At 47.5% G+C, this 17,320-nt stretch overlaps 1 protein-coding gene across 1 annotated transcript in view; it reads left to right on the top strand.

The window, feature by feature from the left end:
• Positions 1–477: 477 nt before the first annotated feature.
• plcg1 (phospholipase C gamma 1) overlaps positions 478–17,320 on the top strand; it is a 99,697-nt gene continuing 82,854 nt past the window's right edge. Inside the window, exon 1 of the mRNA XM_033041867.1 lies at positions 478–1,597. Coding sequence (XP_032897758.1) covers positions 1,381–1,597 — 217 coding nt within the window. The 5' untranslated portion in view covers positions 478–1,380. The remainder of the gene's footprint in view (positions 1,598–17,320) is intronic.

Genomic DNA, 17,320 nt, shown 5'->3' with positions numbered 1-17,320 from the left:
CAGACCAATTTCCCTCCTGGGATAAAATTCTATCGTATCTTATCTTAATTTCCACATTAAGAATAGGGGGTAGGCCATTTAAGACTGAGACGAGGAAAAACATTTTCACCCAGAGTTGTGGATCTGTGGAATTCTCTGCCCCAGAAGGCAGTGGAGGCCAATTCACTGGATGTTTTCAAGAAGGAGTTAGATTTAGCTCTTGGGACCAAAGCAATCAAGGGATATGGGGGAGGGGGAAAGCAGGAACGGGGTACTTTTAGACGATCAGCCGTGATCATATTGAATGGCGGTGGTGGGTCGAAGGGCCGAATGGCCTACTCCTGTACCAATGTTTCTACCCATTGGATCTGATTTATTAACGCTGCCCAAGTAACCGAGCGGCTTCGTTTACGAGCATTGTTAGTTTGTTTGGTGTAAGGAGGTGAATGCTCCCAGCGTGAGAAGTTGGAACATAAAACGCGGCGTGTTGCAGGCAAAGATCGGATGAGATCTTAGATTGCAGACTCTCGCTCTCTCACACCCGTCACTGCCTGCATTTAGGATGTGTTGGTGGTGACGAGGAGGAGTGGGAGGGGGGAAGTTGTGAATTAGCAGCGACTATTCGCTTGAGATGCGCTTGCAGTGAAAACATTGGTGATGCAAGGCCGGGAGACGGCGAGACAAGAAGTGCGGCGCTCATTGTTAGGAGAGAGGGAAGGGGAGGAGAGGAGAGGAGGGGGGGGGGAGGGTGTAAAAGCCTCGCATTTTTGTGTATCCTGGGGCCTGAGTTTTTTCAACCCAAAAAAAATGCAGACTGCCTGCAACAAAAGCAGCACTTGGAAGGAGCAGCGACGCCAGGACTCTTGGCAAGGAAGCCGTTTGTGTTAAATAAATGGATGCGGTGCGTTCGACAATAGAGAGCGATAGAAGAAAGATCACCCGTGATTTCCAGACGGCTTGGTTGGTGGGCAGAGTGAAATGTGAAATCAACAAAGCGCTGTTGCCACCCAGCACAACTTCCGGACGGCCGCGTTTAATCTAAAATATATATATATAATTGAGAGAGCGGTGATTTTTTTTTTTGCGTGAAGGATTCGGGAGCAAATATATAAGCGGGGGAGGAAGGAGACGCTGCGAAGAAGCGGGGTGGATTTTTGGTGGAACAGAGGCGAGTGGAGTTTCGCCCGGAGTGTGAGTCCCGCTCACACAATAGAAGCGCCGAAAGTGACCCTGAAATCTCATCGAGGGGCGCCTGGGCTGCATATCATTCAGCCGTCTTCCTCCTGCTTTACATTGCAAATTTTTTTTCTTTCTCCACGTCCCCCCCAATCCCTTTGCAATTAACTGCACATAGACGCAGACGCACACACAGGCGGAATAAAACAAACCAGGCGAGGGGACATGGCTGTTGCCTCTGGTCTGTTTCACCACGGGCTCGACCATGGAATGCAGAGCGAAACGCAGATTGCCGAGCTGTGCCGGAGCCTTGAAATGGGCACGGTCATCACTCTGTACTACTCCAAGAAGTCGCAGAGGCCGGAGAGGAGAACCCTTCAGGTGAAACTGGAGACCCGACAGGTCATCTGGAGCAGAGGACCAGAGAAAGTGGAAGGAGAAAGTAAGTTGTGCGCTAACATTTTGGGGGAATCCTGCCTCGGGAAGAGTTTGTTTTGCTTTTCAATCCCCGGGGTGGAAGAGGCGTGTGAGGGATAAAAGTGTTGCAAATCGGGTTATGGGGAGAAGGCAGGAGAATGTGGTTGAGGGGGAAAGATAGATCAGCCATGATTGAATGGGAGAGTACACGTGATGGGCCGAATGGCCTGATTCTGCCCCTAGAACTTATGAACTGATGAAATCAGTGATACAAATACTACAAAGAAATGTATTATACTTGGATCTGAGAAACTATTGGCTCTGTTGTGGGTGAAGAGATAGTAGGGAGTCATGAACTTCTAAGTCCCCCTCCAACCCCCCCCCCCCAATCTGCACATCCCCAATCCCTTCCACTCGTCACTTTAATTTCATGTTTCATGTACCTTGTGTTTAATGACGTGCAGGAAAGAACTGCAAATGCTGGTTTAAATCGAAGGTAGACACAAAATGCTGGAGTAACTCGGGGCAGGCAGCATCTCTGGAGAGAAAGGAATGGGTGACGTTTCGGGTCAAGTCTGAAAGAAGGGTCTCGACCTGAAACGTCACCCATTCCTTCTCTCCCGAGATGCTGCCTGTCCCGCTGAGTTACTCCAGCAATTGTTGACAGATCAATTTCCCTCCTGGGATAAATAAAGTTCTATAGTATCTAAGTTAGTGAGGTCATGAAGGAAATCAGAAAACATAATCATACAGCATGGAACCAGATCCTTTGGCCCAACTTGCCCACAACGGCCAAAATGTCCCAGGTACACTCGTCCCACCTGCCTGCATTTGGTCCATATCTCTCCAAACCTGTCCTATCCATGTACCTGTCCAACTGTTTGTTAAATGTTGGGATAGGATAGGATAGGATAGCCTTTTATTGTCGTGCAGGAATAGTCCCAGCCTCAACTACCTCATCTGGCAGCTTGTTCCATACACCCACCACCCTTTGCGTGAAAAAATTACCCCTCAGATTCCTATTAAATCTTTTCCCTTTCACCTTAAACCTACGTCCTCTGGTCCTCGATTCAACAACTCTGGGCACGACACTCTGTGCATCTAAAACATTATTTTAGAATGATAGAGTTGGAGTAATGCAGCACAGAAACCCGCTCTGTGAGCCACTGAACCCATACCAACTATCAAGCATGGAACGCAGGCACCTCGGTCCACCGAGTCCACGCCAGCAATCGATCACCCATTCACTGTGCAGGAAGGAACTGCAAATGCTGGTTTACACTGAAGAAAGATTGTGTGTTAATCCTCTCGTGCATCCACTCAGTACACACTAGGGGCAATATACAGAGGCCAATTGACCTACAAACCCACGTGTCTCTATGTAGGAGGAAACTGGAGCGTTCGGAGAGTGCAGGAAATTAAAATAGCAAATGCCAGAAATGCTCAAGACACAAGTCAGCATCTGAGGGGGAGGAGAGTTTCTGGTCAGTGACAAATTTAATCAGAAAGATTTTGATGAAAGGATATTGCAAACACCACACAGACGGCATCTGAAGTCAGGATCGAACCCGGGTCTCTCGCACTGTAAGGCAACACCTCCACCATCTGCGCCACTGTGCCATCTTACACATTTATTATCCATTTTTGTTATCACTACTTTCCCATCAACTCCCACAGAATCTAGGTCTTGCCGATCAAGCTAACTTCAACGCTGCTCAAATCGAGCACCACTTCCGATGAAAGTAACACCTAGTGAAATGCTGAAGTGACTTTTTACACTCGCAGACTAGTCTGTAATTGAACATTTCTAAGCAAAAAGTGCAACGGTGCTGGAGTAACTCAGCTGGTCAGGCCAGCTTAAGATACACACAAAATGCTGGAGTAACTCAACGGGACAGGGAGCATCTCTGGAGAGAAGGAATGGGTGACCTTTCGGGTCAAGACCCTTCTTCAGACCAGCATCTGTGGTTCCTTCCTATGCGGGTCAGGCAGCCACCCTGGAAAACATGGATAAGTGACGTTTCAGGCTGATTGGGGAAGGGGGTAGAAAGCTAGAAGAGAGGTGGGGGGCAGAACAAAGCCTGGCAAGTTGGTTTGGCCAACCTGAAATGCCTATACATGTTACATGGCCAATTATCAGACGCCAGGCTTTATCCTGCCACCATCTCTCTACCAGCTTTCTCTGTCTATCCCCACCTCTCTCCCACTACAATCAATCTGAAGGAATGTCCGCGCCTGAAACGTCCCCTATCCATGTTCGCCATAGATGCTGCTTGACCTGCTGAGTTATTCCAGCACTTTGTGTTTTAGGGTTAAAATTCCAACATCTGCAGCTTCTTGTGTCCACTATCTATGAAAATATCTCACATTGTTTCTGAATTCCAATGTATGTAATTTAATTTTAACTGTGGGATGTGCATGTCGTTGAGTAGTCGAACATCGGTCGGCCATTCAACTCTACCATTGACTTTGTTTGCTAATGCACAACAGTCGAACAGTTAAGAGTTATAAGTTGAAACGGGAAACATTCAACAGGCCAGGCTTCATCGATGGATGGAGAAACAAAGTTAACATTATAGGTCCAAGATCTTTCTTGCCTGACCGGCTGAGTGTTCTGTTCAGATTTCCAGTATTTAGACAGGTACATGGATAGGAAAGGATTAGATAGATATGGTCAAACACAGGCAGGTGGGTGGGTCATTTTAGTCGGCATGGTCAAATTGGGCCAAAGGGCCAGATTCTGTGGTTAATGGCCGTGTGACCCCATGACTACCTACAGCAAGGGTTCCCAACCTGGGGTAAATTTACCCCCGGAGTAAATTTGTTGATTCTGGATTTGTACATATTTTTTCTCATTGACTGACTGTGTTTGGTTCTGGTATACTAATATCTGTTCATCATTAGTTGTTCATGAATAAATGAAATAACATTGTTATGTGCTATTAAAGTTGCCAGGGGTAAACGGGACGAAAAAGGTTGGGAACCCCTGATCTACAGTTTTTTCTTTTGAAATTTCATAACATAGCAGAATTAGACCGTTCGGCCCATCAAGTCTATTCTGCCATTTAATCATGGTTGATCTATCTTTCCCTCTCAACCCCATTCTCCTGCCTTCTCCCCATAACCCCGACACCTTTACTAATCAAGAATCTGTCAATTCCTTCCTTAAATCTATCTATTGATGACCTCCAGAGAAAGTTAAGAGTCAGCCAAGTGAATGGGTCTGGAGAGCCCATCTAGGCCACAGGATGACAGATGGCCATAGCTATAGTTGAACAGTTGGCAAATATCTGGTAGTTGATTTTTATTATGTATTTATTTAGTTTAAGTGGCCAAATTGTCATGATTGGATTAGAACTAACTGGATCATTAGCCCAGCATCTGTATTATTAATCTGCCATGGCACCCTGTCTCTTTTATCTGCTCTTCCAATGAAAATGAACAATTGTAGTTACTGTATCACCAAAGAATTCCCGATAGCAGTGTCTTTCCGAAATCTGAGCCCCTTTTCCGGTTAGGCTTTCTATTCCAATAAGATGAATTTGTTTGAGCCCATTTTTGTTAGTAATTTTTTAATGAAGATAATTTGGATCGATTGATTAATTGATATCAAGAGGGCGGCACAGTGGCGCAGCGGTAGAGTTGCTGCCTTGCAGCGCCAGAGACCTGGGTTCAATCCTGACCTCGGGTGCTGTTTATATGAAGTTTGTACGTTCTCCCTATGATCGTGTGGGTTTTTCCCGGGTGCTCCGGTTTCCTCCAATGGCTTTGGTTAAAAATTGTAAATATCCCTAGTGTGTAGGATAGTGTTAGTGTACGGTGACTGCTGTTGGGAGTGGACTCGGTGGGCCGACAGGCCTATTCTGCGCTGTGTCTCTAAACTAAATCAAATGAAAAAGTTGCGTGTAAAGGTGCAGCAGTGGCTAAGAATGGAATATATATGAAAATATTAGTTGGGACTCGCTGTGAACGGGCTCCTGCCCACAGATCGTTTAGTTCCTTGGTATTCATTGTGTAGATCGATCCAGGTAAAATTGTCTCTTAAGACATAGAGTCGTACAACACAGGAACAGGCCCAACTCATACAAGCCAACTGAGATGGTCATGTAAACATGTCCAATTTGCCCACCTTGGACCAATATCTCTCCTGTCCTTTCCCTTTAACGTACCTGTCCAAATGTCCCTTAAATGTTGTTATTGTACCAAAAGAAGCCACTTCATCTGGCAGCTCGTTCCCTCCACGAACTCGGTGGCATGTGGGGCATGTTTCCATGCAGTGTCTCTAACTTTAAAACTAAAAGAAGCAGAGGATTGAACACAGTAGTTACTATTTGATGTTATGAACACTACAAATCTGCCACTGGCAATTGATAAACTTAAACACACAGATAATTATAAGTTTGTAGTTCACGAATTCAATATCATGTCTTATGTTTCGATGAGTCACATTCCTGCACCTACATCTTGTGTCCTTGCATGAGGGCTCACAGTTCAGTATCTGTTTCCATAGCTAATCTGGAAAACATATGGGCCTGTTCTGTTTGATGCATCCTTATATTTAAAAAGAAAATGGCCGTTACCTGCCATTGGGAATAAAATCTCCAGTTCTTTAACCGATACTTTAGAGTCCGGAGTATGTCTGGGTTCATCAGGAAATGGCTGTGGCCTGTGATAAACTCGTGAAGTTGCGACCTTGGGCAGAACTTGTGTCCGTATTTATGAGAGATGGGATTTATGATTGATTCTCACCTTTTGGCAAACGGAGAAATCTACTTTTGACAACGAGGCCCAACGTCTTAATTTTGCCTGCAGCGTGCGCGTGTGTTATTTTGCTCTATTTTAGTCTGCGTAAGAATGACTTTGAGGAAAATGAACTGAAGGTGACGGAGGTTGGAGTGAATTGCTGAAGATCGGGGAATATGGCTTCAATTGCCTTCCTCTCCGCACAGACTGGGCTCACTGACACAGTGTGGTTAAAAAAGCAAATCCCAGGCACTGATTCAGCATTGATTATCCCTTTATGTAACTGGACTGTCAATTCAATTTGGTCCTTTTTATCGTATTGTTAGCTGGCCAATGTAGATGGCTTTTAGCCTGTACTGTCGCCATTTTGAAAAGACTGGAGTTCTTTACACTTTTTGCAGTGAGAATAATGACTATAAGATTGCCATTCAAATGCTTGCTACTTTTAAAATATTCTTCTGCTTATTGTGGGCACTGGGAGTCTATATCGGGAACTCTGTCAATGCACCTCACCCTCTCCAACAGCCCTCAAACTGGGTAAACCTTTCAGAGGGCATTGACAAGTCACACCTGGTTCTGACCAGGTGAAGGACAGAAGACTGTCTCACCTTTCAGATGTCCATGAGCCAGATGTGATTTTGCAACAGGTCACTAGTCCTCTCTTAAGTTTTTATTCCAGGTTATTTTCATAATTGGGGTTGAGTATGGTTAAATTAGAAATAGAACATAGAATATAGAGCATAGAAAAGTACAGAATATAGACACAAGATGCTGGAGTAACTCAGCGGATCAGGCAGCATCTCTAGAGAAAAGTACAGGGTGTAGTTAAAAGGAACTGCAGATGTGGGTTTATATTGAAGATAGACACAAAATGCTGGAGCAACTCAATAAGTCAGGCAACATCTCTGGAGAAAAGGAATAGTTGGCGTTTCGGATCGGGCCTCTTCTTCAGACTGATTGTTGGGGGTGTGAGGAGGGAGCTGGAAGCAAGCAAAGACCAGGACCGCCAACAGATGACCTCTGGCATGGTGGTTCTCTGATGGGCCGATAGTTGGCTGGGGACAGGGTGATCCCAAGTTTATACTTTGAGACACAGCTTGGAAACAGGCCCTTCAGCCCATCGAGTCCACGCCGACCAATGATCACCCCGTACTGTGCGTCTTTGGAGTGTGGGAGGAAACCGGAACATCTGGAGAAAGCCCAGACCAGTCATGGGGAGAACGTACAAACTACATACAGGCAGCGCCCATAGTCAGGATCGTACCCGGGTCTCTGGCGCTGTAATGCAGTAACTCTACTGCTGCGCCACTGTGCCACCCTAACTTGTAGAATGAAGTAAAGTTGAAGTCCATTGCTGGTCTTGGTGAATGAGGCCCGGAGATTCGGGAATGTCAGGCCAAGTGTCTGACCCACTGTTACTCCAGCATTTTGTGTCTTATCTTTTTGAAAGGAAAGTACAACACAGGAACAGCCCCTTTGGCCCACAATGTCTGTGCTAAACATGATGACAAGCTAAACCTATCTCATCTGCCCGAGCAAGACTCGCCTTCCCTCCAAATGCAGATCATTGATCCACTGAGTCTGGTTCAACTTCCCACTGTAGCCATTAGGGAATTTAAATTGAAGTAATTAAATGTGGCTTAAAAGAATAGGTAGAAGTAAGGAACTGCAGATGCTGGTTGACCAAGGAAAGAGACAACGTACTGGAGTAACTCAGCGGGTCAGGGAACACCTCTGGAGAACGTGGATGGGTGACTTTTTGGGTCGGGGCTCTTCTTCAGACCTGCTGATCAGCTGACCCGGTACACTGGTGTGATAGCAGCCCTACCCGCCGCGCCACTGTGCCGCCCGTATCTGCAGTCCTTGCATCTCCGATTATCAGTTGTGTTTGCATTCACCATCTGCTGTAGGTGGGGGAGGGGAGGGATTCAAACTTGTGTCTATTGATCATTAGTCCTGGCCTTTGGACACCAGTCCCACAATGTAACCACAGTGCTACTAAACCCGTAGAAACCGAGTGATGCTTGGAAATTGCTTTTATCAACAAAATTTTAATTGTCCTATTTTATTGAGTTTCCTTTGAAATCAATTAAGAACAATGGGTAGAGACAAAGAACTGCGGATGCTGGTTTATACCAAAAATAGTCACAAAGTGCTGGCAGCTTCCCTGACGAAGGGTCCCGATCCGAAATGTCACCCATCCGTGTTCTTCAGAGAGCAATGAGTACATTGTTTTTGCTCCCTCGCCTGTATCAACCTATCACTTAGCTTTACTTTAGAGGTACACCACCGAGTCCACGCCAACCATTGATCACCCGTGCATGTTATCCCACTCCCTGCAAACTAGAGAGCAATTTCCATAGGCCAATTAAATGGGGCACCCAGAGGAAAACAACGCGGTCGCACGGGAGTACGTGCAAACTCTGCACAGGCAGCACCCGAAGTCAGGATCGAACCTTGGTCTCCAGTGCAGTGAGGCAGCAGCTCTACCAGCTATGCCACTCTGCAGTTTGTCCTGCCCCCCTCCTTTCCGCCAGCATTCTTCTTTCCCCCCCCCCCAGCACAATCATTTTGAAGTAGGGTCCCGACCAGAAACATCACCTATCCATGTTCTCTGGGGATGCTGCCTGACCCGCTGAGTTACTCCAGCACTTTGTGTCTTTTCACCCCTTTTGGACCTGGTTTGCTCAGCTTGTCCCAAGGCACCGCAGCAAGCAGCTAAGAGCCCAATGCACACTTGGAAAGATGCTGCAGGCTGAGGAGGGACAAATCCTGGAAAGATTTGAGTGTTTTTATGAGTATCAATTTGGAAGCCAAGACTGGCTTTTATAGAGCCAGGGATAATATGGATGAGCTGCAGTGTCTAATGGCAGGGTGCCAGTCATTGGAGCAGTTGTGTTAAACACTCGACAAGTAATCTCAATAAAGAGCAAGAGTGGGGTGGTGAATGTGTTTACAGGTCCGCCGCCTATTTTCCAACACCCTTGGTTCCAGAGCCTTTCTGGACTATCTGATTAGCCGGACCAACAGAGGTCGCGGCCTCTGAGAGGCGACCATCAGCACAGGAAGGGTCTGCCTGGGCAGCCGAGGAGCCGAGATGTCAGCTCGGAAAGTTGGCCTCGGGAGTCGCCTATGGGACCAGATCGGCTGGCACCGGCTGGGTCGTGGTTCCAGAGTCCCGGCAGCAGGGGGCAAATTCGGCCCGCCGTTCGGCTGCGGAAGTCCCAATGAGGTCGAAGTTGGCCGCCTCACCCAGTGTTGGTGGCATATTTTACGGGGGACTTCTAGGGGGGATTTCAAGAGCGGTCTCATAAAGGGCCTGTCCCACTTGAGCGACCTAATTGGCGAGTTTAGAAGAGCTTAGGAGAGTTTGAAAAAATGTTATGTTGAAGACCTCCTTCGACTATGTTGAAGACCTCCTTCGACTAGCTACGACTAACTTCGGGAAAATTGGACACCGAAGAGTGGAGAGTGAAGACGACCTCCATCGATCTCCTACGACCTCCCTTCGACTATGATGAAGACTACCTACAGCTAGCTTTGACTACCTTCGCCTACCCACGACTAACATGCCGACCTACTATGACCTACTACGAGTAAACCCATCGATTTTTTCCCATGGCAACCTTTTTCCTCGTGGGCATTTTTTAACATTTTGAAAAAAGTGCCGCGACCTAGCTGAGGTCTCTAGTACGCGGAGACCACTCTCGAGCATGAAGGAAAGTTACAAAGACCTCCTACGACCTCGTGGCGACCATGCTGTGAGTGTGGGTCGAGGGCAAACCCGCCAGAACTCGCGGTAGAGGTCGTCCAAGTGGGACAGGCCCTTAATTTTGTCCAGATTAAAGGAGGCACCAGGCCATCAGTTGCTGGAAAATCCGTGGTGGAACTGCAGTTTGAAGCAGTTGTGTGCTGATATTTTGTGGGCTTGAAGATATCAAGGGAACTGAATTGCAATCAGTTGAGTCAATGCAGACACAAGGAACAGCAGACGCTGGTTTCGGAAAAAAAAGACTCAAAAGTGCTGGAGTAACTCAATGTGTCAGGCAGCATCAGTCTGAAGAAGGGTCCAGACCTGAAAGGTCAGGTACGCACGTTCTCCTGAGATGTTGCCTGACCCACTGAGTTACTCCAGTAGTCAAGAGTCTTTTATTGTTCTTTGTCCCAACACTGAGCAATGAAATTCTTACTTGCAGCAGCACAACAGATGTGTAAACTCTGTAAAAACCCGTAATAAACAACAAAAGAAAGTTCAGTGTATGTGCGTGAATGTACAGACACGCTCTCACTCACACACACACACACCATAAATAATGGCAACAAGTCAATGTAGTTCAGAGCTAATTTGGAGCTTGTGCTGTTTAATAACACTAAATAAAGAAGCTGCTCCTGAACCTGGACGTTACAGTTTTCAGGCTCCTGTACCTTTTTCCCGATGGCAGGAGTGAAATGAGAGCGTGGCCAGGGTGGTGTGGGTCTCTGATGATGCTGGCTGCCTTTTCCAGGCAGTGGCTCCTGTGGACCCCTTCGATGGTGGTATTTTGTGTGCCTTTCTTGTTGTAAACCAGCATCTGCTGGTGTCCCTGAGTCCTTATTGTGCCTCCTTTGTGCATAGATTTCTCTTGCTTTCTGCCAGACTCCTACAACCTTGCCAGGCTGATTACGTCATCCAAAAAAATAATAATAACTGGAGGTGGACAAGTGATATTTAATATTTATTATGGATGTGTGCAACCGAGCTGACGTTGAGGCTTGCACTGGTGGGATGACCAAGAGGTGACATTGAAGTGTTCCGTGCAGCAGCAACAGAGGCTGGAGGTGGACCTGTTCCAACCCGCCGTCCATTCTGATGAGTCACATGTATGTTCATGAGTCATAGGAGCAGAATTAGGCCATTTGGCCCATCAAGCCCAATTCTCCATTCACTCGTGGCTGATCTATCTTGCCCTCTCAACCCCAGTCTTCTGCCTTCTCCCCACAACCCCAGACACCCGTACTAATCAAGAATCTGTCAATCAGCACCTTAAAATCATCCAATGACTTGGCCTCCACAGCCTTCTGTGGCAATGAATTGCACAGATTCACCACTCTCTAGCTAAAGAAATTCCTCCTCATCTCAATTTTAAATGTACATCCTTTTATTCTGAATCTGTGCCCTCTGGTCCTAGACTCTCCCACTAGTGGAAACATCCTCTTCGCATCCACACTATCCGGGCCTTTCACTATTCGGTGAGTTTCAATGAGGTCCCCACTCATCCTTCTAAACTCCAGCGAGTACCAGCCCAGAGCAGTCAAACGCTCATCATACATTAACCCAACATCCCCGGGATCATTCTCGTAAACCATCTCTAAACTCTCCACATCCAGCCTCAGATATGAGGCCCAAAACTGCACACAATTCACATTTCTATAACTGTGTATATGATAAGTATATGAAGACTTCTGGGTGGATTCCTCTGCTGCATGAGTTTTCTATAGATACGTAGACAATCGGTGCAGGAGCAGGCCATTCGGCCCTTTGAGCTAGCACCGCCATTCATTGTGATCATGGCTGATCATCCGCAATCAGTACCCTGTTCCTGCCTTCTCCCCATACCCATTGATTCCGCCCTAAGAGCTCTATCTAAATCTCTTTTGAATGTTTTATGAGATTTTTATCAGTCAAATGTGTGTGCCTCGAGTCACTGGCCAACAAGGCCAGACCCGGAAAGGTCCATAGATCTCCTCACCTGCAAGGCCGTGTTGAATGCACTAGATGCAATGCGACATCTGCTCAACCACAGTTATGGCTGTTCATTGTTGTTTATCTCATTACTGATCCTAAAGGGGTGGTGATATAGGGTCATACAGCATGGAAACAGGCCCTTCAGCCCAGCTTGCCCATGCCGACCAAGGTGCCCTATCTACACCAGTCCCACCTGCCCGTGTTTGGCCCATATCCCTCTACAAACATTCCGAGCTATGAACCTGTCCAAATGTCTTTTAAATGGTGTTATGGTACCTGCCTCAACTACCTCCTCTGGCAGCTCATTCCATACACCCACCACCTCTGTGTGGAAAAGGTGCACTCAGATTCCTATTTAATCTTTCCCTTCTCATCTTTATCTTATGTCTAGTTCTTGATTCCCCTCTGGGTAAAAGAGTCTGTGCATCTACCCTATCTCCTCATGATCTTATACACCTCTATAAGATCACCTCTCATCCTCTGTGCGCCATGGAGTAGTCCTAGCCTGCCCAACTTCTCTCTAGAGCTCAGCTCCTCCCCACCCTGGTCAAGGTGCAGGAGGTTGTGGAGATTTCGCGCAGCTACTAATCTCCAGGGCCGCACAGAGGTGCAGCAGTTGAGCTGTCCGTACGGAGTTTATACTTTGTCCCTGTGACCACGTGGATTTTCTGCGGGTGCTCCGGTTTCCCCCCACGTTCTAAAGACATACAGGTTTGTCGGTTAATAGGCTTTGGTAAGAATTGTAAATTGTCCCTAGTGCGTGGGATAGTGTTAATATGAGGGGTGATCGCTGGTCGGCGCAGACTCGGTGGGCCGAAGGGCCTGTTTCCGTGCTGTATCTCTAAACTAAACTAAATTACTCTATCAACGAGATCGTAGAGGCACAACAGGCCCCCTGTGCTCTTAAGTTTCTAAGTTGCAGGAGTGTTCTTCACTTGAATGGATATGACACCTCTGTATTTGCTGGTCGGCGCAGACTTGGTGGGCTGAAGGGCCTGTTTGCGCACTGTATCTCTAAACTACTCTGTCAAAGACACCGTATAAGTGCAGCAGCCAAATGACGTCCTCCCATCCTCTTCAGTTTCCGCGTTGCAGAGGTGTCTTGGAACAGTTCAGGCACCTCTCTGTTTGTTTGATCCAGCTGCCTGCAGCTGCCCACAACCACATCCTGGGGCCCAGCTCGTGCGGCAGGTTGATGATAAAACCATACTTGTGTTCTGTGTCTGTTGTCACTGTGGCTGTTCCTCTGTCAAGAATGTTTGCCCCTCTTTCTTTCAACAAATGCATCCCCTCATGTCTTCCTTTGCCTTCCGTCTGTTGTCCGGTACTCACTGGCTAACGTCTGATAAAGATAGATGCAAAATGCTGGAATAACTCAGCAGGTCAGGCAGCATCTCTGGAGAAAAGGAATAGGTGGCGTTTTGGGTCCGAACCCTTCTTCGGACTCGCGTTTCGAGTCGAGTCCTTTCTTCTGGCACCATTTGTCGCATGGTGACGCAGTGGTAGAGTTGCTGTCTTACAGGGCCAGAGACCCGGGTTCGATCCTGACTACGGGTGCTGTCTGTGTGGAGTTTGTACGTTCTCCCTGGAACTGCGTGGGTTTTCTCCAATTTCCTCCCACACTCCAAAGACGTACAGGTTTGTAGGTTAATTGGCTTCGGTAAAAATGATAAAACTCCTTAGTGTGTAGGTTAGTGCTAGTTAGTGTAGGTTAGTATGGGGGGGGGGTCATATGGTCAGAAGGAATAGTAGAATTAGGCCATTCAGCCCATCAAGTCTGCCTTTCAATCATTGCTGATCTATCTCTCCCTCCTAACCCCATTCTCCTGCCTTCTCCCCATAACCTCTGACACCTGTGGTGGGGTGTTCCTTGGTCAGCACGGGCTCGGTGGACCGAAGGGCCTATTTCCGTGCTATATCTCTAAAGTCACTGTGCCGGAGGCCATATCGGGGAAAACCCTGCCAGACCCGCTGAGTTACTCCAGCATTTGTAGTTCCTTGTTTCTACTTTAAACATAAATACAATGTGACTTTGTAAAGTGGCTTCATCTATTAACAGCATTTCCCACGAGTTTTATCAGTGAAGATTGCGGCAAGGCTGTTGTTTTTTGACGAGTATCAGGATTTAACACTATGGTTATGAGAACGTCTCGGAGGCCAAAGTGACGCAACTCCTACATCCCTAAAACCTTAATAGTAGAATCATTTCAATAGTAGAAAAAATATACAATACGAAAACCAGGCAAAACTCTAAATACACAAAGTGCTGGAGTAACTCAGCTGGCCAGGCAGCATCCCTAACGAACATGGATACAAGATACAAGATACAAGATAGATTTATTCATCACATGTGCCAGATGGCACAGTGAAATGTAATTCCCATACGGCCATACAATAAAAAAAAGGGACACAACACACGATAGGGTTTGACATAAAACATCCCCACACAGCAGAATCAAAGTTTCCCACTGTGTGGGAAGGCACCAAAGTCAGTCTCTTCCTCCATTGTTCCTCGTGGCCTCCGCAGTTGCCGCTACGGGCGGCCGGATGTCCAGGACCGCTCGCCTGGGTGATACAAGTCCGACGTCGGGGCTGCGGGACGTCCTCAGCGGCATGGACTCCAGAGTCGGCCCCCTACCGGAGTCGGCGGCTTCCAAAGTCCGCAGGCCGCGCCGGGTGGAGACTGCTGCTGTAGACCCTCTGCAAGGCGCCCCAGGACTCCATGATGACGGTCAGCGCCGCCCGCGTTGGAAGCTCTCCGCACCAGAGCTCCACGATGTTGGAGCAACGGCTCAACGCTTCGGAGCTCCAAACGGCGACCCAGGTAGGCATCGCCCGCTCCGCGGTGACTCCAGCGCTGCGCCGCCGCTGTAGATGACATTTCGGATAGATGACATTTCGGGTCAGGACCCTACTTCATTCAGCAATCCATCCCGAGATGCTGCCTGACCCGCTGAGCTACTCCAGCACTTTTATTTGTAAGCCAGCATCTGCGGTTCCTTGGTTCTACATTTCCAGTCGGGACCCTTCTTCAGACTTCTTCAAAACTCTCAATACTGCTCTGCGGGTCAATGCACTCAGTGTAGGAAGGAACTGCAGATGCTGGTTTACACCGAAGATGGACACAAAAAGCTGGAGTTACTCAGTGGGTCAGGCAGCATCTCTGGAGAAAAGGAATAGGTGATGTTTCAGATCAAAACCCTCCTTCAGACCGAGATTCAGGGGAAAGGGAAACTCACTCCCACTCCCCTGACTCTCAGTCTCAAGAAGGGTCTCGAACCAATTTGCTCATGTTGCACCCAGTAATGTCAGAGCCTCCAGTCAGCACCACTCCACTTGTTTGCCTGCCCGAGGCGATATCCCTCATCTTGTTTGAGAGCTTTCCCCACTGGACAGCCTTTACTTTTTAACTTGAGATTGTTAGACTTTAGGGATACTGCGTGGAATCAGACCAACCCAATCCGTACCGACCAGTATTCATCCCGTACCCTAACGCAATCCTACACACTAAGGACAAGTTTACAACTTACCAAAGGGGCAGCACAGTGGAGCAGCGATAGAGTTGCTGCCTTACAGCGCCGGAGACCTGGATTCAATCCCGACTACGGGTGCTGTCTGTACGAAGTTCGTACGTTCTCCCTGTGACCTGCGTGGGTTTTCTCCGAGATCTTCGGTTTCCTCCCACACTCCAAAGACTTATAGGTATGTAGGTTAATTGGCTTGGTATAATTGTAAATTGTCCGTAGTGTTAATATGCGGGGTTCGTTGGTCTGGCAGGACTCGGTGGGCCGAAGGGCCTGTTTCCGCACTGTCTCTCTAAACTAAGCCCAACAAGCCAAGTAACCTACAAACCTGTATGTCTTTGGAATGTGGGAGGAAACGGGAGCACCCGGAGAAAACCCACGCAGGTCACAGGGAGAACGTGCAAACTCCAAAGATAGACACAAAATGCTGGAGTAACTCCGCGGGTCAGGAAGCATCTCTGGGGGGTAAAAAGGGATAGGTGACATTTCGGGTTGAGACCCTTCATTAGACTCCACACAGACAGCACCTGTGGTCAGGATTGAACCTGGGTCTCTGGCGCTGTAAGGCAGCAACTCTACCGCTGCGCCACCGTGCCACCCCCTCAATGTACAACAGCGGAAAGACCCTACTCTGTAGTCCTTTCTGGCTTGTTGGTGGTCACAAGAACTGCCCGAATAGCTGGTTGTGCGTTGTAATCGAGGTGACTCACACTAATGACAAGGTGGCGGTGGTTACAGATGTAGGGTTGCTCAAATGCCTCTGGCTCACTTATGGCCCTTGGAGAAGGACGTCCACTTTTATTACTCTTTATGCGGCCTCCCGACACGTAACAATGTGGTCGCTCGATTTCTATCTGGTCTCTGAAAGCCACTCGGCAATGTCAAAAACAGATAGCCACCAAGAGTACGACCAATACGCTCGACAGTGAATCCCCATTTCTTTCATCTTTTTGCAAACGAAAGTATGTTATTTACAGGTACAAAAATCACAGTGAAAACACTGATGAGACATCTCTCTAAAAATGGAATACACTATACATAGTAGGGGAGTTGTGAACCAGAGGACGTAGGTTTAAGGTAGGGGAGGGGGGGAGGAACGGTTTAATAGGAACCTGAGGGGAAACCTTTCTTACACAAAGAGTGCAAGGTATGTAGTCCGAGCTGCCAGAGAAGGTAGTTGAGGCAGGTACTATCACAATGTTTAAAAAACGTTTCGACAGGTACGAGGATAGGATAGGTTTAGAGGGACAGGTTCTGGGTGGTGCAATGGTAGATTTGCTGCCTTACACCGCGAAGACTCAGGTTTGATCCTGACTACAAGTGCTGTCGGTACGGAGCTTTTATCTTCTCTCTGTGACCGGGGTGGGTTTTCTCCGGGTGCTGCGGTTTCCTCCTACACTCCAAGGCCATGCAAGGTGTGTAGGTTTCTGTAAATTGTCCCTAATGTGGGATCGAGCTTGTGAACGGGTGGGTGTCCTGAAGGGCCTGTTTCCGCTCCATATCTTTAAAGTCTAAGAGTAACATCTAGGAGCAGCTTCTTCCCTGCAGCCATCAGGTTATTAACCACAACAACCTCCAAATAAGCTCTGAACTGCTAATTCAAATTTCACTGTACCTTAATTAGCACATATAATTAGGACAATAAATTAACCTTGAAACCTTGAACTACATAGGTTTGGGGGCATTTAAAAAATCTTTTTGCACTATTATTTGTTTGTTTTATCTCATTATTATATTGTTTACAGAGTACCTTTCT

The sequence above is a fragment of the Amblyraja radiata genome, chromosome 23 (assembly GCF_010909765.2).
Source record: "Amblyraja radiata isolate CabotCenter1 chromosome 23, sAmbRad1.1.pri, whole genome shotgun sequence".
Lineage (NCBI taxonomy): Eukaryota > Metazoa > Chordata > Chondrichthyes > Rajiformes > Rajidae > Amblyraja > Amblyraja radiata.
The sequence above is the reverse complement of the archived record's forward strand: the minus strand, read 5'-3'. Positions and strand labels throughout refer to the sequence as shown.